Raw genomic sequence first — 26,801 nt, forward strand, 5'->3', positions numbered from 1 at the left:
AGAGTTGGAATGCCCTTAGATCCAATCCCCAATATCACAAACACACACACAAAACCTTTATCCACTAAGTGTGGGGTGAGCTCGGCAGCTCTCAGCGCCCTCCCAGGGGTTGTGCATGGATGGGATAGAGGTCTCCTGCCCCACCTGGCACTTGGGGTGCACGTCCTGGAAGAGCAGAGGCAGAGCCAGGACTCTATGACCAGTGCACAGTGAAGGTGGGGGCAGTGAGGACTCTTCCACAGTCGCCAGACAGTGACTGGCCCTGAGTTGAGTCCTTGGGTGTGGAGGACCAGGAGTTCCTGGACTGGATTGAGAAGATGTCTCTTCCTGCTTGTTTCCCAGCACATGTCGCCTTGCCCAGGAAAGAGGATGAACTCACAGACCCCTCCCGCGCTCCTGGAGCTGGCAGTGCAGAGCCTGCTGAGGGACCAGGCCCTGGCCATCCCTGCTCTGGAGGACCTGCCCAGGGAGCTCTTCCCACCCCTGCTCACGGAGGCCCTGGCCCAGGGACACTCAGAGATCCTGAAGGCCATGGTGCAGGTCTGGCCCCTCCCCTGCCTTTCTCTGGGGTCTCTAATGGAGAGGGGGCACCTGGACATCTTAGCATCAGCACTGGATGCGCTGGACTTGCTGCTGGCCCAGAAGGCTCGGCCCAGGTGAGTGGACCCAGTGTCCTGGAGGAAGGGATCTGGGAGAGACGGAGGGACAGCTGGGGCAGAGAGTGTGGGGACCAGGAATGGGCAGAGGCTTCTGAAGTAGCAGAAAGGAGGAATGGAGAGGCCGTGGCCATGGTTGAGCTCCCCTGGGAGAGGGCTTGTGGGTGTGCAGGATGCTGTGATGGACACAGGGAAGACAGAAGGAGCCTGTACCTGCCCCACACAGGAGCTAGAAGTGGGACCAGGGTGTTTTCCACATGGAAAGGGCTGGAGAGCAGTAGACAGGCATGGAGAGGGAGCAGCTCTTTCAGCCTGGGGAGTCAAAGCCCAGGCTGAAGTTGGGTGTGTGTCAGTGCTGAGGTTTCTTCCATTTTTCCCTCAGGGGGTGGAAGCTGCAGGTGCTGGACTTGCGGGAAGGGCCGCAGCACCACTGCGGTGTGTGGTGCGCAGCCACGGCGAGGCCCAGCTTGCCAGAGGTTAGAGGGAAGAGGCTGAGAGAGAAGACTGGCCAAAGGATGGAGGCGCAGCAGCCCCTGAGGGTGTTCATAGACGTTTCCCTCAAAGACGGCACCCTGGATGAATGCGAAACCTACGTTCTCCTGTGGGCCCTGCAGAGAAAGGATTCCCTGCACCTGTGTTGTCACAAACTGAACATTTTTACAAAATCCATCCACATTATGAAGAAGGTTCTAGAAACGTTGGACCTGAGCTGCATCCAGGTAGTGGAAGTGCACTGCGGCTGGGAGCTCTGCACCCTGGCTGCTTTTGCCCCTTACCTGGGCCAGATGCGGAACCTCAGGAAGCTGCTTCTCTGCAACATCTACATGTCTGCCCCTGTGTCTGTGGAGGAGGAGGAGTGCCTGATCACCCAGTTCACCTTGCAGCTCCTCTACTTGAACCGTCTTCAGGAGCTCAGCGTGGATGAACCCATCTTCCTGGGTGGCCGCCTTGACCAGATGCTGAGGTGAGTCAGGATACTGAGTTTTCCCTTCCACCAGTCACTGTGAGCCTGGGGGACGGCGGCTGTGAGGCGGCCTTTGCCTATGAAATAGTGAGGGCGACACTAGATGTAAAGCATCCTCTTGTTTTCATTTTATCGGGCATGGAAACCATGCTAGGACACTGGCTGCTGGGGTGTAAATGGAGGGAGGGTGGCTTGAGGATTCTCCTTAGATGCACATGTAGTTAAGGAGATGGGAACCAGGGGGGGAGAAGAGGGTGTGAGCCAAGGAGAGCCCCAGACCTGCACATTTCCACAGGGAGGCTCTGAACTTTCAGCTCTACGAGCTGAACCAGCCCATCTCTGATCCCCACCTGGGGCAGGTGTCCTGATGCCAGCTGGGATGCACAGACGGGGACTGTGATGCTGGAGTGGAGGGTGAGGAGCAGGAGGGAGGATGTGAACAGGACTGGCAGCTTTGCTGAGGATGCAGGGGACGTCCCCAGGTGGAAACACAGGCAGCCCCAGGTGATCAGTCACTAGATTTGCCTGGCTTGGTCCTTCGTGCCTGCCTCTCTCTGGCCCCATCTGCTTAGAGCTGTAGTTTTCTACCTGGTAGGAAGAACAGGGACCTGCTGAGATAGATCTGAGTTGTCACACAAGAAACAGAACAAGGTGTCAGCCTCCAGTGTTACTGGAGGGAGCAGAGTCATCCATCCGCAGCCTCCTGGGTGCTGGCCATTCTTAGATGGTCAGGGCCACCATGGGCTTTGGTAAGGTCATCATTTCTGCCTCACAGTCCCTTCCTATCTCTTTTTCTCCCTCCAAACCATCTTAAGACTGACCACTCTGTCTCTCCACAGGTCCCTGCAGTCCCGCCTGCACAGGCTGACACTAACCAATTGTCCGCTCTCAGCCTCAGACCTAGAGCATCTCTCCTGCTGGACCAGCACCAGTCAGCTGAAGCACCTGGACCTGAGATGCACCAAACTGACCAACCTCAGCCCCGAGCCGCTGCGACTTCTGCTGGAGAGAGTGGCAGCCACCCTGGAGACCCTGGACTTGGAGGACTGTGAGCTCGAGGACCCCCAGCTGCAGGCCCTCCTGCCGGCCCTGAGCCGCTGCACCCAAATCAGGACCTTCAACTTCTATGGGAACCATTTCTCCATAGCCGTCCTGAAGGACCTTCTGCGCCACACTGCCAGGCTGAGCCAGCTGAACGCAGAGCGGTATCCTGCCCCGCTGGAGAGCTACGATGCCTGGGGTGCTCTGTGCCCGAGGAGGTATGCCCAGCTTTGTACTGAGCTGATGGCTACTCTGAGGGACCTACGGCAGCCAAAGGGGGTCTTTTTCGTGTGTCCTCTGTCTTCATTGTGGCGACCAGGTGCTGGTTAACCTGGGGATTACTGCCGGGTCTGTTCAGCTCCTGCCTAGCTGGATGCTGGTATCAAAACCTTTCCTCTGGCCCAGCATATTGGCAAGGCCTGAAATTCCAGACTTGGGAGGTGAGACAAGAGGATCACAAGTGGGAAATCAGCTTCAGCAACTTTATGAGACTTTGTGCAACTTAGTGAGACACTGTTGAAAAATAAGAAATAAACCAAGCTGGGCGTGGAGCTTGGAGGCAGAGTACACATTAGTTCAGTCCCCAAACCACAAAAATAGTGTGCCTTGGACAGTAGGGTAGAAAAACTAGGATACTGGTCTATGAGCAAAGGAACACAGACCCTACATGGCAGCCTCGTCCTGGCCTGTGCAGCTACTTAGTGAGGCCCTTTGCACTCAGTGAGACCCTGTATCAAAATAAAGGATGAACAAATAAGGCTGGAGTGTAGCTCAGAGGTAGAATGCCCCTTGGTTCTATCCCCAGTAGAACAAAATTAAAATAAATTTAAAAATAAAATAAAGTAAGAAGGGCCAGGGTTATATTAGAGACAGAATACCCTGTGTTTATTCTACCTGATCACATGAAAAATGCCGGGGTGGGACTGCGTTGTTGCCTGGGTGACGTGTATGAAATGGCGAAAAATAAAGAGAATCAAGTGTTTGTTGTCTACTGTCTGCATGAAGGTTAACCCGGTCTCACAGCACTAGCGTGAGGACATCCAGGTGTCGCTGCAGAGAGGATGGTGCGGCTGGGGACCTGTGAGGTTCCCTGGCATCTGGAGGCTTCAGGACAGAAGTGGGCCATGTTCATCAGTGCCTCCACTGCTTCTTCTTTTTCTTTTTCTTAATTTCTTTTCTGCTGTTGTGATCCCTCCTGCGGCTCTTCACTTCTCTGGGCCTCTGTCCCTCCTGGCCATCACTGTAGCTCCTCGGTGGGCTGGCGCGCACAGGCGCACCCACGGGCCCTGGAGCACTCTGAGCACTGGACACCAGCCAGCAACGAAGCTCGTAGGGAGCTCAGCGCTGCGCATGAGCACAGCTGCTCCTCCCCAGGGTCTGCACGGGGGTCTGGAGCCTCAGGTCCCCCTGGCTCTGCTGGGCACGGCCTTCTCTGCACATGGCAGGCCGCAGCCCCCAGCACTGCAGGGCCGGCCACACTGCAGACCAGCCAGGGCCTCTGGGTCTCAGGTCCCCTCCTGTTACCTGCTGCACAGCAGCCCTTCCTGGATCAAAGTAGTTGTGGCCAGAGAGAGAACTCATTCCCTTTCCGCAAAGCCCCCAGGTCACATAGGCCTGAAACCCTTGTCAGATGCTCCCAGTCCACATTACAGTGCAGAACCTTTGCAGCGCGAGGCCTGGCAGGGAGAGGTGCTCCCCTAACTCCTCTCCTCTCTCCTACCTGGGAGGACCTAGAGGACCAGCCCCGAAACAAGCACACGCTTAGAGGAGAAGCAACAACGCCGATCGGTGGCACCCAGGTGGCCTCACCTGTGCGGCCCATCTGAGCAGAGGGCGCCGGGGCGGCTCCAGGCTGAGGCCCGCGGCTGCGTGGTGCAGGGGCCTCAGCAAGAGCTTGTCTCCCCGACTCAGGAGGGTGATGGTTCCTCCTGATTCCTAAGTTCAGATGGGCCTAAAGCTGCCTGTCAATGTTCTAACTTGGGCTCAAGACTTTCCCATTCATAATGAACTGGAACTCAAAGTGTCGTATAAAGGAGACTGCAACCCGCTCTCCAACAGAGAGAGCGTCCCAGCCAAGGCAGCTCTGAGCTTCAGGGGACCAACACAGCCAGGTTTTTCTTGTTTTGTTTTTGTTTTTTGTTTTGTGGGTCTGGAGATGGGACCCAGGGGCATTTGACCTTCGAGGTACAGCCCCTGCCCTATTTTTTATTCTTTACTTTGAAACCGGTCTCACTGAGTTGCCGAGGGCCTCACTAAGTAGCTGAGGCTGTCTGCGAATCATGATCCTCCCGAATGCTGGGATTACAAACCTGGCTTGTGAGCAGTGTTTTTTTGTTTGTTTGTTTGTTTGTTTGTTTTTTGTACTGAAAGCGAAACCAAGGTAGGGGCCTTTTATCTCTGAGCCGCACCCTCAAACTTTCTATTGATTGGTTGACTGATTGATTGATTTTCCATGGTACAATGGAATGAACTCAGGTGTGTTCTACTTCTGAGCTATACCCACAGCTCTATTTTATTTTATTTGCATTTTGGGACAGTCTCAATAAGTTGGAGACACCCTTGTTAAGTTGCTGAGCCTGACTGGGCACCTGTGATCCTCCCAAATGCTGGGATTAAAAGGGTACGCCACCACACCTCACTTCCAGACCAATTTTTGTTTGTGGTACTGAGGATTGAACCCAGGAGCATTCTAACTCTGAGCTACAGCCTCATTGCTATTTTAGTTTTATTTTGAAACAGCATCTTGCTAGATTGATGGGAGTATGGCTACTTACTGAGGTTGTCCTGAAAGCTGGGTTCCTCCTGTCTCAGATTCCCAAGTAATGGTGTTACAGGCGTCTACCACCAAGCCAGACTAGTTATTTTTTATTTCCAAAAGGTTCTGCCTGAGTTGCCGTATCTGTCCTCAAACCTGTGATTCTCCTATATCTGCCTCCCAGCAAGTGGGATTACAGCCTCACTTGTGCTTTATGGCCCCTCATTTTGCCTTTTTAAAAATTAAGGCTCGCCAGGCGTGGTTGAGCACGCTTGTAATCCCTGCGCTTGGGAGGCGGAGACAGGAGGATCGCGCAGGTTTGAAGCCAGCCGCGCTGGCTTAGGAGACTCTGTCTCCAAATAAAATAAAAGTATAAAAATAGGTCTGGGAGTGTAGCCCAGAATTAGAAGGACTTCCTGGAACCCCAGTACCACCAAATAATAATAATAATAAATAATAATAATAATAATAATATAAAAATTAAGGGTGAATCAAGGGTCAATCTCTCTCCAAACTACACTTCTAATACCTATTTTTATTTTGAAACAGGTTCTCGCTGAGTTGCTGAGGCTGGCCTCCAACCTGAATCCTCCTGTCTCAGCCTCCCAAGTACCATGATTACAGGAGCGTGGCCCGTCCTGGCTATGTCTGTGCCTCCTTTCCTCTTCCTGGCCCTTCCTTTTCTCCAGCTATAAATACGAGGTGCACGTTTAGCGGGTGGAACATTCTGAAACCTCCTCATTCCGTGCTGCTGCTGGATTCCAGAATCACAAATAAAACCAATGAGACCTTACAGTATTATTCATGGTGTCAATTTTTCTCTGAGAGTTGGGAGACCACAAAGGACTGGAGACTTCTGCTGGCTTCCAAGGCTGCCTAGAGACTCGGGGAAGACCGGGGCATGTGCACCCTTCGTGGTCCCCTTGTGCCCCACGGAGCCCGGGTAGTTGTAGGTTTCTCTTCAGCCCGATGCTGCTCTGTGCACTGAGCTTCAGTCTTTACATTAATCAAGGGCTGGCTTGTGCTGGGATAGAGCACGTGACTGTCGCATCTCACAGCACACAGGACTGGGCCATCAGAGGCCTTACACTGACCAAGTTTTGCAGAAGTGGAATGGGGCCAGGTATGGGGGCCACGCCTGCAATCCCAGTACCTGGGAGGCTGGGACAGGAGGATCACAGGTTTCTGCAATGCAGTAAAAATAAGGTTAAAACAAAAACGGTCTGCGGCTGTAGCTCAGAGGTAGAACGGGCCTAAAATCAGTCCCTAATAACAAAAACACACAGACAAACAGACACACACACACACACTCACACTCAGGATGAAGGAACCAGAAACTATAGACTGTATCTTGATTGGTATGCAGAGGCACCTAAGAGTGGAAATGTATAATGGACGGACTCCTTGAGATTCTTTGCAAAAGGCAAATGAAAAGTGGAGTGTGGTTGCTTTTTTGAAAACCATCTTAAATCTGATTTTCATTTGGTAGCAAATCAACAAAACTTTTTCCCAAAGCCTCCTCTGTGCTTATTGGACCTGAGACGAAGGGAAGAACTTGGATGTGGGGTCAAAGACACCGTCTCTGACTTAGCAGCTGCGTTTTGGTCTTTGGAGGCGTCGTGCAAGGTGTCCAAATAAATATCAAGTGTTTGTGTCAAATCCTGAAAACACAGAACCGATTGTCGTGAAGAGAATGTCTCTGAGGAAACTCCCCTGATAGGAGGAAAGCTCAGCAATGGCTCTGCAGAAACACAACCTGCAGGAAACCCACACCTGCCACCAGGGTTTCCAGGAGGATGCCTGCCAGCAGCTGCCTGCTCACCCCGGGCTCAGGCCGCCCTTGGGGATGCCCCTTGTGGCCATGGAGGCTCTCGTGTGAGATTGTTTAATCGGGACCTGTGGGAACATCAAAATAAAAACACACAGGAGCCGGGCGTGGTGGTGCTCACTTGTCATCCCAGTACTTGGGAGGCGGAGACAGAGAATCCCACGTCCACTGCGAGCCTCAGTTCGGCCCTCTATAACTTAGTGACACCATGTTTCAAAATAAAGAATAAAAAATAGGGATGGGGGTATAGCTTGGAGTTAGAATGCCCCGGGGTTCTATTCCCAAATAAAGAAACAGACACACACACACACACACACACACACACACACACACACACACGAGATGGGCATGGTGTGCACATCTGAAATTCTAGTACATGGGAGGCTGAGGATTGCAGGTTGTGGTAAAAACATCTGATTGGTTGGGAGATTTTTAAGTGATGTAAACCAAATAAGAAATGATAATGTTTGAGATGAATGTAGCAATGCATCTGAGGCAATTTCAAGGTTGTCAATTGGTTCATGTAAAAAGACAGAAAAATGCCGGGCATGGTGGTGCACGCTTGCAATCCCCACATTTGAGAGGCTGAGACAGGAGGATCGCACAGGTTTGAAGCCAGCCTCAGCTACTTAGTGAGGCTTTCAGCAACTTAGTGAGACTCTGTTTCCAAATAAAATAGAAAAAAAGGTCTGGGAGTATAGCCCGGAAGTAGAAAGCCTCTGGGTTCCAACCACAGTACCACCAAAAATAAATAAATAAATAAATAAATAAATAAATAAATAAATGGCAGAAAAAAAATCATCCATGCCTCTTGAAATACAAGTTGCCTTTGGAACGTGGCTGCGGGTAGAAGGGCTGAGTGAGTGACAGGCTTGGTCTGCAGTGCGCTCTGAGCTCAGCAGGGCCACATGGTAACTGCAGCCTCCTGGACTCTCTGAGTGTCTCCTGTTTCCTCACAGGCATGTACTGACCTTTCAGATGGTCCCTCCCCTTTCCAAGGACAAGCAGCCAATCAGAAAACAGTATCTCACTGGATTCTCAAATCTCTGCCCAGTCATCTTGATGGTTTGGGGCTTTTGCCAGGTTAAATAATGGAATAACAGGTGTAGAGAAATTAGGGCAAGTGTCAAAGGCAAGGATTCATTGGATTATCACCTCCTTGAATGATCACTGCACATCAATGACTGAGTTTTATTTTTGACAATCATAGTCCTGCATGTGAGACAGAAAAGAGTTTAAGCTGTTCTCAAAATTAGAAAATATAACACCTGAAAATACCATTGGAAAAGGACTTTAGGTCACATTAAAACGATCGATTTAAGCTGGGCGTGGTGTCGCACGCTTGTAATCCCCGCTCTTGGGAGGCTGAGACAGGAGGATCGCACGGGTTCGAAGCCAGCCTCAGCTACTTAGTGAGGCTTTCAGCAACTTAGTGAGACCCTGTTTCCAAATAAAATATAAAAAGAACAGGTCTGGGAGTATAGCCCAGAGGTAGAAAGCCTCTGGGTTCCACCCCCAGTACCACCAAAAAAAAAAAAATAAATAAAATAAAATAAAATGATCAATTTATCAAAAATATCAGTGTGAAAACAGCTTTATGAAGAGTGCTGTGTCATCCCCAAAGAAAAAGAACAAGAATCCTTCCTATATGGAACAGTCTCCTGGATGCCATGTTAGTAATAGCTGGTGTGAGCCTCTCAGAAAGAAGTGGGACCTCAGGGTGTGTGTGGTTTCCAGGGCAGAGTCTGAAACTTCTTTGAAGGAAAAGCGACAGTCACTACTGGTATAAGCACAGTTACTGGCATCATCTCCACCATTCTGGAGTCCTGCTTTTCCACATCCAGGCTCTCTCCTCCTCTATTAAAGCCTCCTTTTTGTACTTCCTGCTTCTCTGCTCGACTTAGGCTTGCCACCAAAGATTCTATTTCTCAGGCATCAGAATCCTCCTTTATTTCCCTCAATTTGGTTCTGCCTTCTTACCAAACAAAAGGCTTCCTGCCCCTCTTCCATCCCCCCAATATCTCAAAATCACCTCTTCCCCTTTCCAGTGTCCCTCGGACCAGATCGACACTGCTCCTGCTCCTCCACATGGGGCAGCAGATCCTTCACCCACAGGGCTCCTCCTGCTCCCTCCTTCCTCTACACACCATGGCAGGGGCAGAGGGAACCATCATTGCCCATGTCTTGTTCTCCTGTGGTGAACTCTCATTGAAAAGCACTTGGATCCCTTCACCTCTAATCCCACTACCTATTTTTTTTTTGGGGGGGGGCAGGTCTGTGGATGGAACCCAGGGGCATTTGATCTCCGAGCTACACCGCCTGCCCTATTTTTTTTTATTCTTTATTTTGAAACCGGGTCTCACTGAGTTGCAGAGGGCCTCACTAAGTAGCTGAGGCTGTCCGCGAACTGCGATCCTCCAGGTCTCAGCCTCCCGGATGCTGGGATTACAAGCGTGCGCCACCACGCCCGGCTCCCACTACCTATTTTAAAGAGTTTCAGTATGTTACCCAGTGACTTTTACATTATACTTTCTAATACCCTTCTCCCTAAGGAGCAAAGAAGAGAATGGGAACAAGCCTGCTTATGGGCTGATGAGGCCCACCAAACCAACCCAGCTCCTCCTCTGGGGACCGAGGCTATTTCTGATCAAGACCTTCACTGACAAGAGAATATTTCCATGGTATTATGTGCAGAGACCAATTCATTACTTATGTCCTGGCTGGCCTATGCAGATCTACCTGCAAGGCAGTCTATTATGACAAACTTTAAAAACTCACCCAAGATAAAATAAGAACCCGTTTGCCTTTTTAGACACTAACTCAGGGCAATTTCCTCACGCCCCACTTTTTCTCCCAATGCTTACCTGATATAAAGGTCAAACTTAGGTGCCTTAAGAGGGATTCCCTAACGACCCAAGCCTAAGCTATGAAAGTGGCTTAGATGGTCTGTCCTGGTAGAGAGGAGAAAGCCAAACACCAAACGCTAGTCAGAAGCCCTACAACCTTCCTTGCCAGTTTTTTCTGCTCCAAACCACAATGGGCCTCCAGGTCCATGTCTCACATTTGGTCAAATGGGTCACTGGGAAAGCAGAGGTCCAAACCAGGTTCCTAACCAAATGCCATCAAGGGGGCCACTGGTGTATCGATTGTCCCCTCTCTTTTAAAGGTAAGAGGTCAACTGTCCCCTCTCTTTTAAAGGTAAGAGGTCAACTCCACCACAGGCTGACCTTCTGGGATTAGCATCCAACACGGATGCAGCCCGGAATCCCATCACCGACAACCATCACTGCAACGCGGGGGCCCAGAGGAATCATCTTGACAGCAGGTAGGCCCATTTCTTTTCTCTTAAACACTGGAGCTCCGTACTCATTGCTAACACAACATTGGGGGCCTACCGCTGTTTTCACATCCACCATAGTCAGGGTGAAGCAAAAACCATAGCAACCCCAAAGCACAGCCTTATGATACATTTTTAACAATGCACCCTTTCACACGCTTTTAGTCATTCCACAATGCCCCTTCATAATTCCACCTTTATTTTTATTTTTATTTTTATTTTTGGCGGTACGTGGGGTAGAACCCAGGGACTTTCTACCTCCGGGCTATACTTACAGACCTAATTTATATTTTATTTGAAAACATGGTTTCACTTGGTTACTGAGATCCTCACTAAATAGCTGAGGCTGCCTTCAAACATGTGAGATCCTGTCTCTGCCTCCCAAGCGTGAAGATTACAAACATGGGCCACCACTCCCGGCTCTATTTCCATATTTATCTGGTTTCCCAATGGGAGCTTCTTCCCACCTCAGGGTCAGAGAAGGACAGGATATGCTATCATCCCAAATATTCAAATCATTGAAGACAAGCCTTTGCTCTTAACTGCAAGAAAACGACAGTCTGCAGGGACTGCTCTCCTCGGGCTTTTTCTCTAACAATGGGACACTCCCTTACTGTCTACACAGATTCCAAGGGTCCCTTTCAAAGTTTTATATGTCATATATCACATATCACTCTCCTATAACAAGTAGCCCTCCTTCCTTTTTCAATATGAATAAGTCACTGCAAAGCCTACCGAAAGGATGACTCAGTTATTACAGCTGGTAATAATACGTAGGGCAGACTACACGCCTCGCCGAGTCCCCCATCCTCATTTGTTGAAGCACTACAGCTTGTCATGGCTGCTACCACTGCTCCAATACAACATACTGACTCTCCTTCTACCCAAGACATCCTCCGCTATCTATACCACCACTTTCATCCTAAAAATGAAATGGTGGGCCGGGAGTGGTGGCGCACGCTTGTAATCCCCGCGCTTGGGAGGCAGAGACAGGAGGATCGCGCAGGTTTGAAGCCAGCCACGCGCGCTGGCTTAGGAGACCCTGTTTCCAAATAAAAATGTAAAAATAGGTCTGGGAGTGTAGCCCGGAGGTAGAAGGGCTTCCAGGAACCCCAGTACCACCAAAAAAAAAAAAAAATGAAATGGTGGAACAAGCGTATAATCACAGTACTTAGGAGGCTGAGACAGGAGAAGGACAGAAGGAAAGGGAAACATGAGTACTTGGGTGGCTGAGACAGAAGAAGTGAAGGTTTTGTGACAGTCTCAGCAAGTAGTTATATTCTCATCAACTTAAAAGATCATCTTTCAAAATATAAACAGAATAGGAATGGGAGTGTAGCTCAGAAAAATAATACCAGCATATCTAGGGGATAGGAGGGCAGAAGAGAGAAATTTCCTAATGAATTCAATGTACATTCACAAACACATGAAAGTCAATCACTAAGCCAAACCTGAGGAGGGAGGGGAGCCAATGGGGAGGAAATTAAGGAAGGGCTAAATGAGTGATGCGTGGTGTATGCCTCTACCATCTTGTACCCCATTAAGATGTATGACGACAATGCATCAATAAAAATTAAATATATATAATGCCCCTGGCATTGATATAAGTACTGCTCTTGGCATAAGTACTACCAACTTGGCATACTATCACCTCTTTAGTTTCATCTTCTTAAGAACCAAGGAGTTTAATTTGTTTCTTAACATCTAAACTGACTCTCCTCAAACTAGTGAGGGTAGCAAAAAACCATTTTAGCAAAACCCATTTTTTCAAATGTCAAGCCTGTTCCCTGTCAGGAAACAGGCTTTCCCACCATTTCCACCTCTACCTAAAAGCCCCATAAAGCCAGGACTGTCAAAAGGTTCCCAGCTGCTGCTCTCTCACCTAAAACCGCCTGTCAGTCTCCTGACATTAAATTCTCTTTTGCTTATCTGGGTCCATGTGGTATGTTCTGCGCCAACATTTCATTGGTGCCATGGTTCGGATCCAGGCTCTCCCCTGGGCTGCAATCTCACCACAGATCTGAGAAGCTTCTGGTTCCTGACCCAGGCCCAGAAATGCCCCACGGGAGATCTCTTCCTCACCAAGTGCTCATTACGCCAAAACTGGCCGATTCATTTAAAAAGGGTGTGTTTGGGGTTTCCCTTCATGAGTCTCTCTCTTGGCTCTTGGCTCTTGCTTCCTGGTTGCCACAAGGCCTGCTAACATATGCCGAGTCTCCTATGGGCTCTCGCCCGGGATATGGCAAGGTTGCAATGACAACTCCCCTTCATGTCGCCTTTCTTCTACTTGTTGGCTTGATTCCAGTCTGGGGACGCCCACTCCCTTTCACTACAACCACACTTGCCATGGGAACTCCCCAGTCAAAGATTCCTTCTGACTCTCCTCTTGGTTACCTGTTTGTCAAGCTCATTCCTCTTAAGTTGGCTCCAGACCTTCGGCGGACTAAGTTCATTTTTCTCTGTCATCAGACATGGTCAGACTCTGAGTTAGACAATACCTCCAAATGGCTGCTTAAGGGCACTTTTGATCCAGAGCAGCCCTGGCTCCTAAAAATTAAGCTCAGGCTCGGAAATCAGGCCACAGGGCCACGAGGGCTGCTTTGTCTAGTGGGAAGCCAGTGTAAGCAATCCACCAGAATGGCTGGAATGGCATTGGCTTCGGGTGTTTTACAAGTCACCTTCTGTCCTTCCGACCCGGCAGGGTGATTGAGCTGAGGAGCCAAGGTTGGTCAGGGCACATGGCGCGGGACATTCAGCAGATGCAGGAACTTTTCCACCACGCTGCTTATTTACAAGGATGGGAACATGGCTGCAGGGCTGTGTTTGTGTGCTGAGTGCAGTTGTAAATAGCAATGTTCATAGGGTGTTCCTAGCTGCAGCAGCAGTCAGAGAGACTGACTGCTCTTTAGCCACAGATCATGGCTGCCATCCCCTCTTTTAGGGTTCCTACAGGTGGGCTATGGATATTTTCCCAACTTGACTTTTAACTGGATTTTTTAAAAAGAATGTTTGTCCCATCTTTGATAGGGGCAGAATGTAAGGGCACTCATTTGGAGCCTCAATAGACAATAATGGGGTTTTCCAGTACTCCAATACAGACTGTGACATCAATCTGGTCCCCCCTGAGAAGAAAGGCAACAAGACACCAATGGATGTGAGGTTCCCGAATCATTGATCGGTCACAACTTAGTTCATATAGTTAGCTCTGGGTTTTCAGGAGTCCCTTTTTGTCTGCCCTACACTATTTTAAAGGGATTTTTTTTTTCCTGAAGGGGTTTTGGTCATAGACTATTTCCATGATCAGGGGATCCCCTCAAACCAAAATTGTCTCTCAGGCTTTGGATGATCAACAGTCATTCTCAGGAAACCCTTATCACATTCAGGAAGGCATGTACTTTTCAGGGTGCACTGGTGTTCATACCATGGCCAAGATTCCCCGAAAATCACTTCTGTCAGTGGTACTAAACCACTGTTAGTGTTACGGTTAAAGATGAATGTTACCATTTGGGAGTGAGGGTTACCATTTAGGGGAACAGTCCCTGGGGATCTTTGTTAGACCCCAGGAAACAATTCCCCTCAAAAAAAACTGCAGGTTCTTGTCCTGAGCTAAGAATAAATATGCAATAGCCTGGACTCTTGCTGAAGATTTAAAGAAGTTTATTAAAAAATTAGACTACAGAAGACAGGTACAGCCCCATGGCATTCAGGAATGGCACGGGGCGGGTGTTTCAAATGAACTCACCAAAGATTTTTGGATACAAAGTATCTTTATAACTGCCCCCAACCAACCAGATCTGTGGCAGGTCATTTGATATGTAGATATCTTGCCCTGTCTCCAACCAGATCCGCCCCCTTTGTCTTGGGCACAGACCTTTGCATCTTTTGTTACACTCCCAAAATGTGTTAAGTTGCTTATCTGGAATTGGGATTTCCTCAAATCCCTGAGGAAGTTTACCTTTCTTTAGAAATGTAAAAAGAAAAAAAGGCCCTCAGCTCTTGGGTTTCTTCTGTTCCTTGAATCCCCTGGCTTTCTTCACTACCAACAATATATTTTAAAATTAAAATTCTTTCCCAATACTGGTACATTAATACATTTTGAAACCTCTTCCCAATACTGGTAGTTAGGTGTCCCTGTGATTTCACAGTTGTATCAAAGCACTACAACTCTACAGCCAGAGCTGAATTGCTATTGCCCACTAAATCACTGGACCTAGGTCCCGTAAAAATCATTACTTAAAATTTATTATTAGAAGCCGGGTGTGGTGGTGCACGCTTGTAATCCCCGCACTTGGGAGGCTGAGACAGGAGGATCGCACAAGTTCGAAGCTGGCCTCAACTACTTAGTGAGGCTCTCAGCAATTTAGTGAGACCCTGTTTCCAAATAAAATAGAAAATAGGTCTGGGAGTATAGCTCTGAGGTAGAAAGCCTCTGGGTTCCACCCTCAGTACCACACACAAAAAAATTTAAAAATTATTATTGAGCCACTTGTCCTATCTGGGTCACAAAAAATGTTGCCCTTGTAATGCGACTCTGGGCTCATTTTCCTATATTCAACTAGAATTTGTTGAATAGAGAAATTAAAACTTAATACTTAGTGTAGCTTTAACAATTCTTTATTACAAAATCAGTAGGAAATTGAAAGAGAAGAGAAAAAAAGCAGTGTGCAGGCACACCGAAGGGCCCCGAATGGAACCCCAACGCCCTCCCAAACCCTGGCCTTTCCTTAGATTTTGTATTGGTATGTTTTTATCAGTGTTACCAAAGCAATGGGGCAGTAACTTACTTTTTAGCCAAGTGGTACCTCTTTGCCTCCAGTGTACTTACTAAGGGGAGGGGTTAATAATCTACCTGGCGTACCCCTTTGCTGTACAGGTTACTCATCAATTAGGGGTGCTTTGAAGCAGCACACAAAGTTTATTCTTTTTCCTTTCTCTCTCTCTCTCTCTCTCTCTCTCTCTCTCTCTCTCTCTTTCTCTCTCTCTCTCTCTCTCTCTCTCTCTCTCTCTCTCTCTCTCTCTTTGTGATACTGGGCGTGGAACCCAGGGGCTTTTCTACCTCTGGGCTACACTCCCAGACCTATTCTATACTTTATTTGGAAACAGGGTCTCACTAAGTTGCTGAGAGCCTCACTAAGTAGCTGAGGCTGGCTTCAAACCTGTGTGATGCTCCGGTCTCAGCCTCCCAAGTGCTGGGATTACAAGCTTGGGCCACCACTTCCAGTGGAGTTTAACTTTTCTATACCCAGGCAAGTTCACAAAGGAGATGAGGTAAACAGATGCACTGCTTGCCTCTACTTATTTTTAGGGCTAAAAGTTTCAATTGTCTCTAGGGCATTTAAGGCTAAAGGCCTTATTTATTTATTTTTTTTTTACATTCTTCCTATAGTTTAGTCATTGGAACAAAGGACAGAGATGGAGGGGAACTCTGCAGTGTAATAGCTACTGCTCCTACCTGCCCGAGTGACTACACAGCACCCAGACTCTGACTGCCTTTTAATTTTAAAAATTAATATGAGAGCAATTCTCTAATACTAGAACAGGTTCATTTTCCAGTACCACAATATAAATAAACAAACAAGCCGGGCGTGGTGGCGTACGCTTATAATCCCCGCGCTTGGGAGGCTGAGACAGGAGGATCGCATGGGTTCGAAGCCAGCCTCAGCTAATTAGTGAGGCTCTCAGCAACTTAGTGAGACCCTGTTTCCAAATAAAATATAAAATGGGTCTGGGAGTATAGCCCGGAGGTAGAAAGCCTCCAGGTTCCACCCCCAGTACCACAAAAAATAAACAAACAAACAAACATTCTGCGGGGTGGCTTGAGGATAACATACCCTTGGGTTCTGCCTTCATTACAAAAAAAGAACAACCAGCCGGGCGTGGTGGCGCACGCTTGTAATCCCCGCGCTTGGGAAGCTGAGACAGGAGAATTGCATAGGTTCGAAGTCAGCCTCAGCTACTTATTGGGGCTCTCAGCAACCTAGTGAGACCCTGTTTCCAAATAAAATATAAAATAGGTCTAGGAGTATAGCGCAGAAGTAGAAAGGACCCAGGTTCCACTCCCAGTACCACACACACACACACACACACACACACACACACGAAGAACAACAAAACATCTCACAGCTGTTGTTAAATCTTACATCCCTGTGGCTCCCTGAAGTTCAGAGGCTGTGTTTGGCTGAGATCCTCTACCTGTTACACAACTGGCTACAGTCTGTTTACACAACATTTTAAATTCCAGTCACAACTGGGCTTGGTGGGGCACGCTTGTAATCCCCGAGCTTGGGAGGTGGAGACAGGAGGATCTCGCAGGTTCAAAGCCAGCCGTGCTGGCTTGGGAGACCCTGTTTCCAAACAAAGATATAAAAAATAGGTCTGGGAGTGTAGCCCGGAGGTAGAAGGGCTTCCAGGAACCCCATACCACCAAAATAAATAAATACATAAATAAATAAAATAAAACAAAATCCAGTTCATTATACAGGGGAAAGCCTTTAGCCCAAATTAGACTATGTAGAGGAAGTTTTAAGCTCTATTTAAGAGTGGAGTGTATCATCACCCTCCTGTGTTGGGGAGACCGCAGCTCTTCTCTAGGTCTCTACTCAGCGCCAACCCCTGGGCTCAGCAGGCGGCCGCCCTATGCTCAGGACCAGGAAGCACAGGTGAGGTTTCACAGAGAAACCCAATAATTCTATGAAGAGCCTGGAGGAGTTCCCAGTTTGGAGATGAAACACTGAGCCTCAGGACTCTTGTAGGTGGTCTCTAGCAGGTTTCTTGAGCCAGCTTGAGGTCCTTAACTCAGACTGCCTTGTTAGCCCCAACAGAAAAAGGCAAACAAACAAACAAAACAAAACAAAAATTGTGTATGTATGAGTGTGTGTGTGTGTGTGTGTGTGTGTGTGTGTTTCTAAGGATTGAACCCAGGGCAATGTACTCCCAAACTACATCCCCAGCTGAATTTTATTTTTTTTGAAACAGGTTCTCACTATATTGTGAAGGACCTCACTAAGTCCCTGAGGCTGGCCATGAACCTAAGATGCTTCTATTTCAGGCTTTTAATTAATGGGATTACCAGTGGGTGATACCATGTAAGGCTGTCTATAGTCATTTAAAAACAAAATCAGATTTACTTTTTTTCCAAAATACTAAGTACAAATATAGAAAAAAAGAAATCAACATACTTTACTTAATACAGACTCCTGAGAATGCCCCCACCAAAAAATAAAAATAAAAATAAAAATAACTGCACAGTGGACCTGCTTAGCTGGAATTGAAGACAAGACACTGTTTACAAAGACAATTTTTTTGTGTGTGTGGTACTGGGGATGGAACCCTTCTACCTCCGGTCTACACTCCCAGACCTATTTTATATTTTTATTTGGAAACAGAGTCTCTTAAGCCAGTGATGTTGGCTTCAAACCTGTGTGATCCTCCTGTCTCTGCCTCCCAAGTGCGGGGATTAAAAGCGTGCACCACCACACTCAGCACAAAGACTATTTATTTATTTTTTTATTTATGGTACTGGGGATGGAACCTAGGGGCCCTCTACCTCTGGGCTACACTCCCAGACCTATTTTATGTTTTATTTGGAGACAGGGTCTCTTAAGCCAGCTGAGGCTGGCTTCGAACCTGCACGATCCTCCTGTCTCAGCCTCCCAAGTGCGGGGATTACAAGGGTGCGCCACCACACCCAGCGTACAAAGACAATTCAGAACTCACAATTATAACAAAAAGTTTAGAGAGTCAACAGTTTGGCCACTAAGATGTAACAGGTCTGAATATGTGGTGTTTTAATCAAGATCTTTCTTCTGCTTTTATATCAGAGTCGGTTCCCTTCAAAACTTGTTTTAGAAGGACCCCACAGCTGGCAAAGTAAGGAGTTTCTCAAAAATCCTGACAGATCTCATAAGACCCTAATGAAAAATTATAAAGCCCCTAGCAACTAGCCAAATGCATAGCAAATAGTTCCTCATTCCTGTTAAAGTGAAGATTTGAGAAATCTTTCTGCTACGGGTTAAAAGTACAAGCTTAGGAAACATCATGATTAAGGGTAGAGTGATAAAAAAATATGTGACCCCCAGGTCAGCCTGCCTTGTTCCAGAAATCTGCTGACTACAAGATGGACACACCTAGCATCTTGTCCAACATTTGACCCCAGAATGTACTTTTCAAATGGTTTTGTAATTTTCCTTTGATGCATGTAATCTGGCCCAATCCCCTCCCCAGCTTGTGGTTTTTCCCTTTAAATATCCCCAGCCCCAAGCGCTCGAGGTCGATCTCAGCTCCTGCGTGAGTCATGAGACGACCCCAGTGTGCACTGGCTCCTTAATAAACCTTTTGCTTTTTGCATCAAGGATAAGTCTCTCATGTGTACTTGGCATCACTTATCCCAAGGCTTGATTGAAGGTCTCCCCTCTGTGGGGGTCTTTCATTTGGTGCATTGGCTGGGAACAAGCGACCACCCAAGTTCCGCGAGACACCCCCTGGAGGTAAGACTTTTACCTGTTTGTTTCTGTTTGTCTTGTTTTTCTCCTGTTGCCGGCTGTGTTAATTTCTGATTTTGGCTTTCTCCTTCCTCTTTTGTAGTTGCCGGCTGTGGCAGGGCCAGGTTCTGCTTTTTGGTTTCAGTTTCTGGTTTCTGCAGTTGCCTGCGCAGGTTTGTGGTATTTGCAGTTGTCTGTGCCAGTGGTGCCCGCTGGCGCAGAACTCCTTTGTCCGGGTGCCGATAGACAAGGGTATACTATCCGTTCAATCAGCCGCATGGAGGGAGGGTTACGACAGACGTGTCTGTGATAACCGACTGCTGCCCTGGGAGACGTCCCAGGAGGTTTGGGGGACCTCCAAGGATGCTCGGAAATGTCCCATCTGGGTGCTGATAGACAAGGGTATACTATCCCTCCTATTGGCCGTTTCTGAGCTTCTGAGTGCTGAGTTTCTGAGTGCTGATAGGGAATGAGAGTCCTTTCAGTCGTCTGGAATATTAGTGTTTGTTTGTTTAGTTTGTTTTGGTGTTATTAGTGGAAGTTTCTTTGTGAGAGGGAAAGATCCTCTTTTTCATTTGAAGTTACTTTGCTAAAAGGGAAGTTAGAATCCCAGTGCCCTGGTCAACGGCTGGAGTTCCTTTTGAGGGTTAGTTGTGTCTCTTTGTCTAGTTTGTTAGAGTGTTATTTTTTGTGTTTCTTATCAGGATGCGTGTACCAGCTGGGTTGTAAATAATTCTTTTTAATAGGGGTAATTAATAGTTTGTTAGATATGTGTTGTGTAAATAGCTTAAATTTAGTAGATTAGATTACAGTTCATTTTTATTAACTTAGGGAAACAGCCGATCTTGGGTGGGGTTGAGCAACAACATCTGTTTAAATTAAATAACAGTCCGCCAGGGGAGTGCAAATAAGGGGTGGTTGCCCAGCATTCCGGACTAGCCTACCTCTGTTAGAGAGGGCAGGTTTACCTGAGACATTGTAGGAGGCAAACGGCATCAGGATAACAACCTGATGAAGTCCCCTCCTTAATACAGCACACACCCTGACCCAAAACACTAGAAACTCCACCCCGGACTCCAGTTAAGGTATAAGGACTTCTTGCCAGCTGCTTGGGTGGGTTTCCATCCACCTGTGACCCTTAAGGATCAGGGGAAGTGGCCGGCAAGAAAAGGGGAACCTCGCTACCAGCTGCTCGGGTGGCCCTCCTACCACCTGTAACCCGTAAGGATTTGGGGAGCTTCCAACGGTAAGGAGCCTGGGTGGGGGCTTGTACCACCCCACCTTCGTTCCAGACCGACTGGAGTCCACTACCATCTCCCTAGACTCATAACTCCCCCGTCCAACTCGGCTGAAAATAGTAAAGGGTTTTAGTTATAAAGCTTTAGTGTTAAAAGGTTGAGGTGTGTGTGTGGATTTTTTTAGTTTGTTTTCGTGTGTTTAATTTTGGCAATGGGGCAAGGAACCCCAGCTGTTCATGGAGAAAGGTAAAAATGCTGTTTTATGTTTTATTTGTTTGAGATGGCATGTTTTTTTGTACGATAGAAATTTTATGATATTGTTTTGTCTTCTATGGTGCTTTTAGTGTTTTGTTTAAAGTGATAGTGTTGGAATAGTTGCCCTATGATAATAGAATGTGGTGTTTGTTATTAGTTGTATGGTGGTTATGATATGCTGTTGAAGGAAAAAAAAATGAGGTGTGGGTCGGAGAACGCTTCTGGCCTCTCTTCTGCATCAGATTGCATAGAAAAAGATTTTTCAGTACTGTGCATTTATTTTGTGTGCTTAATTTGCTTTTTAATTAGACCTTGGATGGTGAGCTGGAGGGAGGCTGAGCAAACTGCCCTGGGGGCGGCTGCTGGAAAACTTCTTCCAGCCCCAGAGAGAAGTTCCGTCAGCATCCCACTCCTCACTCGTCCAATGAGAAAGGGGGGAGGAAACTATATCTAGCAGGCCTATGCTGTAAAATTAGAAAGGCAATTAAGTTGTCTTGTCTCTCTTATCAGACTGAAGCTCTTTGTAAAGGGACCCCCCCCCCCAAGAGGAAATGTTTAAAATCACAGTGGCTAAACAGCACAGATTTAAACCGAAATAAAATCTAAAACCGAATATTAAGGATCCTAGCTGTATGTAAATATAAAAAGGACCGGTCTGTGTGAGTGGGAGTATAAAATGAGTGAAAATAAAGGATGTGTGCTATTGGAATTGCAATTCCCTTGTTTTTATTATATTTTACATTAAAATACTGGTACCAGTAATAGGGATATTTAATTGTTTTATTGTGAATGGCTTATTATTATTTTTTTAAATGTATTTTAAATGATTTTAGCTAAAAAGGTTTTTTAAAATATAAAAGAGAGCTTTGAAAATTATATAAGTTGTTTATTTTGTTTCTTAGGTTATTTGCTTGCATATATATATATATGGTTTATAGATTCAATTTACTAAAATATGAAATGGGACTTTTGTAACAATGTGGGTTTTTATTCGTAGTTAATTCCCCCTTCCCATCCTGTTTGGCAAATAGTTTTTCTTTTCCCAATTATTATGGCAGGAAAACCTGCCAATCATTTTTGCTTCTTGTTTTAGATTAATTATGAAAATGTTGTATTTGGTTAACAAAATCAGTAGGGTTTAAAATAGCTTATCTTCAGCTGTTCTTAAACTTCAGAGACCATCCAAATTTTTTTTTAATAATTTCAGAGTTAGGATAATTTCCTAGGCACTTGAGCCTGGCTGCTGAACATTCCAGGAGCAGCTTCAGCAGCCTGGGATCCTCAGGGTCTTAGTGCCACCAGATTAGCCTCAAATTAGTTCTGCCCAATACAATAGAGCCGAGGGCCAGGAAGATTCTTGACCCTTACACTTAGTACGTGCACTGCCCGGAGACAAGGAGGCACCACCTGGCTAAGGAATAAGTATGTCAGAACAAAAGACAGATATAATAAGTGTGCAGGTATAAAATTTTGATGGTTATAAAGAAAGGCTTGTGAGAATAAGAAAGCATTTTGTATGAAGTAAGTTTTATCCTAAGATTGTTCCAAATGGGAAAGAAAGGATCAGGATAAAAAACAGGAAGGTTAAAAGGAAGTTGCAGAATGTTTGTGATATGTTTATTTGCATATGTGATGAAGATAGATGATTAAAAGAGGAGTAGGTTTCTAATAAGCCTACCACTTGTGTATTCCCAAAGAGGACATTGGGGAAAGATAATTCTTTAAAACTGGCTTCAAGGTTATTTATCAGAGAGCAGTTATGGGAATCAATTCACTTTTCTTTTCTTGTCATGTTGCTTTGTGGCCCTGTCTGCTAACTATTTTGTGAGTGTTATCTCCTACATCAGATGGTGTTACAGACAGAACCTGACAGACATCTATCAAAGCCCTTTGGACTGCCATAGAGACATACTCACCCATCTGACTCCCTCACCACCCACCTGCATGCCTGTATCCTAAAGCCGGGCCCCCAACTTCGTCCCTGTTCAGCTCAAAGCATTTTATGACTGAGTCTGTGTCCTTATTCCTTTGCTAAGGGGTACAGGTGTCAGGAAGTTACTCGACAGAGAGGAAAATGTACCAGTATTGGAAAGATGCATCAAAATGTATTAATGTGGCAGTAATGAAAATGTAGTCAGAGCCTAGGTGCTGTGGATACCAATACAAATAACACAGGGTACATGCCCACTTTGGAATTTGGAGCATGTACCATCCACATGTGTCCTTAAAGAGTTTTGGGCCATTTTTTATCTGTCTGCTAAAAATTGTTTATGTTTAACTTAAATGAAAATTTCAAGATACAGAGATATATAGTCCTACAAGGTATAAAGGCTTTGGACTAAAATTCCTTTGTATAATTGGTAATTAATATTGGATTAATACAGCTTGCTTTTTATAACAATTTATATGATAATTTTTCTAAGTACAGGTGTTTGTGTTTTAACACTTGGTGTTAACTAGACTAAGGGTCAGCTTTGACTGACCAAGGTCAATGTTTAAAACAATATTATAACTCTAGCCTGATGGCTCAGAGACAAAAGAAAAATATTTTATTATTTGGCCTACATGTGAAGTCTTATTCTTGCTACTGGCTCAATCCCCAGCAGCTTTTTGTTCTTAAAGGAAAACTTTGTTGAATGTTTGCTAAATGAGTAAAACAAACAATAGTAAAAAGGTATCTTGGTTCATGTGGCTTAAATTGTTAAAGTTTTAAGGTTGTTATTGAAAGATTAATATACTTTGTTTTCTTCAGGATGAGACAACTACCATCATATTGTCTCCCTGGTAATAGATATTTAAATCATAATGTACTTATATCTAAAAACTAAATGTGTTATATATCTAGAGTCATCTAAGTGTGCTAAGAAGATTTTAAAAATCAAAGATTAGAGGTTAAGAGTGTATAAATTTTATATTTGTATGTAAACTAACCAATAAGATTTTGTCTTTTAATCCAGAGATTTAGCCTTAAAACCTGGTTTACATCTCTTTGTCCTAACTAAATAAATGTCTTATTGTAAAAATATATCTGATGGTTGATCAGGTAACACATTTATTTTCATTGTTAATGTTGTCATCTAAAAGATAGACCTATCTAATTTTTACCAATACTGTTAGCTCACATAGACTTATAGTTACTAGTGTAGTCCAGTATAAAATTGGGTCAATGCTGAGACCACCTACTTCCTCTCGGCATCTGCGTGCGCGACAACCTCCCACGTAGCTAAATAGGCATATAGCCCCGAGAGAGGGTGTCGTCTCTGGCCAAAATACTCCTCCACTTTTAGATACTCTTTCATAACTATTATTCTTTTGGTAATGATTCTTTTAACTCTCCACACAAATTGCTCCAGTGGTGTAAGATCAGGACTGTGAGAGAAACTGAGTCCGTGGAAAATAAACTTTCTGGTAATTTGTCTAAGCCTCTAAATGTCCTCGGCTTTGTTCAAATGGTAATAAAATCTAGTTAGAATTTAGATGCAGTGGCAGCATTCCATTCAGTAATTACAAACGCGGATTTCCCCTCTATCTCTGACTTTCATTAACACACAGTAAAAGCATTAAGTTAACTGAAACCATTAGCCCTAAAGGGGAGGCAACCGGTAACTGTTTATCCTTGCAATCCTGCCTAGATATGGAGAAGATACACTTTGTGAGCAGCTAATACTGCCCAATACAATAGAGCTGAAGGCTAGGAAGATTCGTAACCTTTACACCCAGTATAAACACTACCCGAGACAAAGAGGCACAACAAAGAGGCACCACGTGGCTAAGAAATGAATATGTCTGAAACAAGGATAGATATAATAAATGTATAAAAGAAAGGTGAGAATAAGAAAGGATTCTTGTATGAAAAAGAGCTTATCATAAGATTGTCCCAAATGGGAAAGAAAGGAATTAGAAAGATTAAAAGCAGGTTGCAGAAGGATTGTGATGTAGAATTGGATTATTAAAAGAGGAATAGGCTTCTAATAAGCCTATTGTTTGAGGAAAAGTGTTCAGCAGCTAAGGAAATACATCTGACAACTAAATCTAAAAACTTCATGGTTTTTTTTGGTGTTTTATCTGCCAAACTGTGTTGTGAGTTTGCTTAAGCTTTCAGAACTTAGAAGACAAGGCAGGACAACTCCTGGGAGAACTCCATCACATCCACCTGGATCGCCACATCTCCCCATGCCTGACATATGGACTAAGCCCTAAAGACAGAAAGTTCCAAAAAGTTAAAGAAGACTCCATGAGAAGCCTATTCTCCAAGCCCTGGACGTGCCGTTTCTTCTGGAATTTGCCCTTCGCAAGGACAGCTGGATCTGCCGCGGGATCCGGAGAAGATTCTGAGCTAATCTCTTGAAAGCCGGACTAACTTGTTTTTTTTACCTTGATTATTGATTTATGGTGATTACGCTCTTTTCTTTTTTTTACTATTAACCCCACTGGTGAAAGATATAAATTTTCTGGGTTCTTGTAATAAAGTGTCATTGGCTCAAGAAGCTTTTGTCCATGTCAGATTCTTTCCAGAAGCGCCGTAAATAGGAACTTAAAGAAATTTATTTCCTAGAAGGGAAAGAATAGCTGCAGATAAGCGGCTGCAGTACGGCACCCTAATTCTTTGCCCATCTTTTCTGAGATTGATTCGATTGCGAGTGGGTTCACACCCATTTTGACTGAGCAGTCTGCGGCAGGTCAATGTGCAGAAAACCCTGAAATTTAAAATTTGGCTATTATGTTTGATCTAACAAAAATGAGATGCATATCCTATTGTGTCTCTGGGATGAAGGCTCCCATTAATCAGCTTTTAAGTTTGACCTTTGGGGTGTCTCAAAAACAGAAATAGGATAAACAAAGTTAAGCATCAGAATGGACAGATGCAGACACAGAGACAAGCCCATTTAACAGCCCTGCATTGGATAATAAGTCTTTGCCCCCTCAGAGTTACCAAAGGCTTCTTATACAGAGAGGGAAGGAGCTAAAGGCCTTATACCTTCCAGCATGGCAAAGGTGCCTGGGTGTAGTGTCGAAGACTGGCCAAAGAGTCTGTCGGCACCTGGGGGAGAAAGCATGTTGTCCTCACTTCTGAAGGGAAGTTAGGTCAGCTGTGCTCTCTGTGGCTACCTTCAAAGACTGAGAACTAAGGATGCCCAAGGCTCAGCAAGGCCCCTCTGATCAGCCCTCTGACCAGCGGGAGGAAGTCTGGGTAGCTCTTGAGGTAACAGGCAAAATATTGAATTTTTTTTAGATACTGTGCTTAGTTCTCTGCTCGCTCTGTCTCTCCTAGAGTTCTCTTCAGTAGAGACATATTTTGTATCTGAGGTTGACAACACTCCAAAGCCAAAGAAATATAATGTCTTGAGTCTATAAAAGATAATTTAGTTTACTTGTATATGTTAGCTGACTTGATTCTGATGAGCAGCCTCTAACCCTAATATAAAATGAGTGGCCGAGAAGAGCAGCTTCATGAATAAGGAGTTTCGGAAATCAGGCTATAGTGAGCCCCCCCCCCTTCGATAGGGACAAGGGAAATCTTTGATCCCGATGCTTCTCTTTCTCAACCCTTGTTAGTCCGCTTGAAGGCCCTTGAAGCTGTTAGAAGTGAGGCATGGCAGCAGATTTAAAAAAAAAAAAGCCTACGAGCCAGGAACGACAGTGATTCCCCATCCTTATCAAGTGGGAGATCGAGTCCTGGTTCGCCGCCATCGAATTGGCAATTTTAAACCGCGCTGAAAGGGACCCTACCTGGTACTCCTGACTATGCCTACGGCTGTAAAAGTGGAGGTCGATCGCTGGCCTTCTAGGTGGACACCATTTGGCCTAATTCCGGAACCTGACTGTGAGAGGGGTTAACAGCATCGGATCTTGGGTGCACTGTTCTCATGTGCAAAGGGCTTGTGTCAGCAAGTAAGGGGAGACAGAAAAGTAGGACATAAGACAACACCCCACCAACACGCCAAAGCTGCGCTTCACCCGAAGGTCCCAAGATGACAGCACACCAATATCTTCTTCTCATCTGCGGAACCCTGATGCAGATGACCAGCACCGCAGCTGACCCCAACCCACATCGACCTTACTTTCTGCCCTGATGGGACTGCTATTGATTTTATTCCGCTTATTAACCATAGGACCCTGTATACTCACTCGATTAGTTACTTTTGTTAGAGAAAGAGTCAGCGCTGTACAAATCTTGATGTTACGTGAACAACATCACCAACCAGGACAAAGGATCGTAGAATGTGCAGAATTGGAACTTTAGTTC

General features: G+C 45.9%; 1 protein-coding gene across 1 annotated transcript; it reads left to right on the plus strand.

The window, feature by feature from the left end:
- Window positions 1-369: 369 nt before the first annotated feature.
- On the plus strand, window positions 370-26,594 carry LOC308259954 (PRAME family member 12-like; the record flags this gene model as incomplete). Its single annotated transcript, XM_080691294.1, has 6 exons — window positions 370-656; window positions 1,039-1,620; window positions 2,460-2,879; window positions 3,908-3,990; window positions 10,443-10,569; window positions 26,519-26,594. 6 exons carry the CDS (start codon window positions 370-372, stop codon window positions 26,592-26,594), a joined length of 1,575 nt encoding a protein of 524 aa, XP_080547420.1.
- Between the last annotated feature and the right edge of the window lie 207 nt (window positions 26,595-26,801).

This window comes from Muscardinus avellanarius (genome assembly GCF_963383645.1).
Source record: "Muscardinus avellanarius genome assembly, chromosome: 3".
Lineage (NCBI taxonomy): Eukaryota > Metazoa > Chordata > Mammalia > Rodentia > Gliridae > Muscardinus > Muscardinus avellanarius.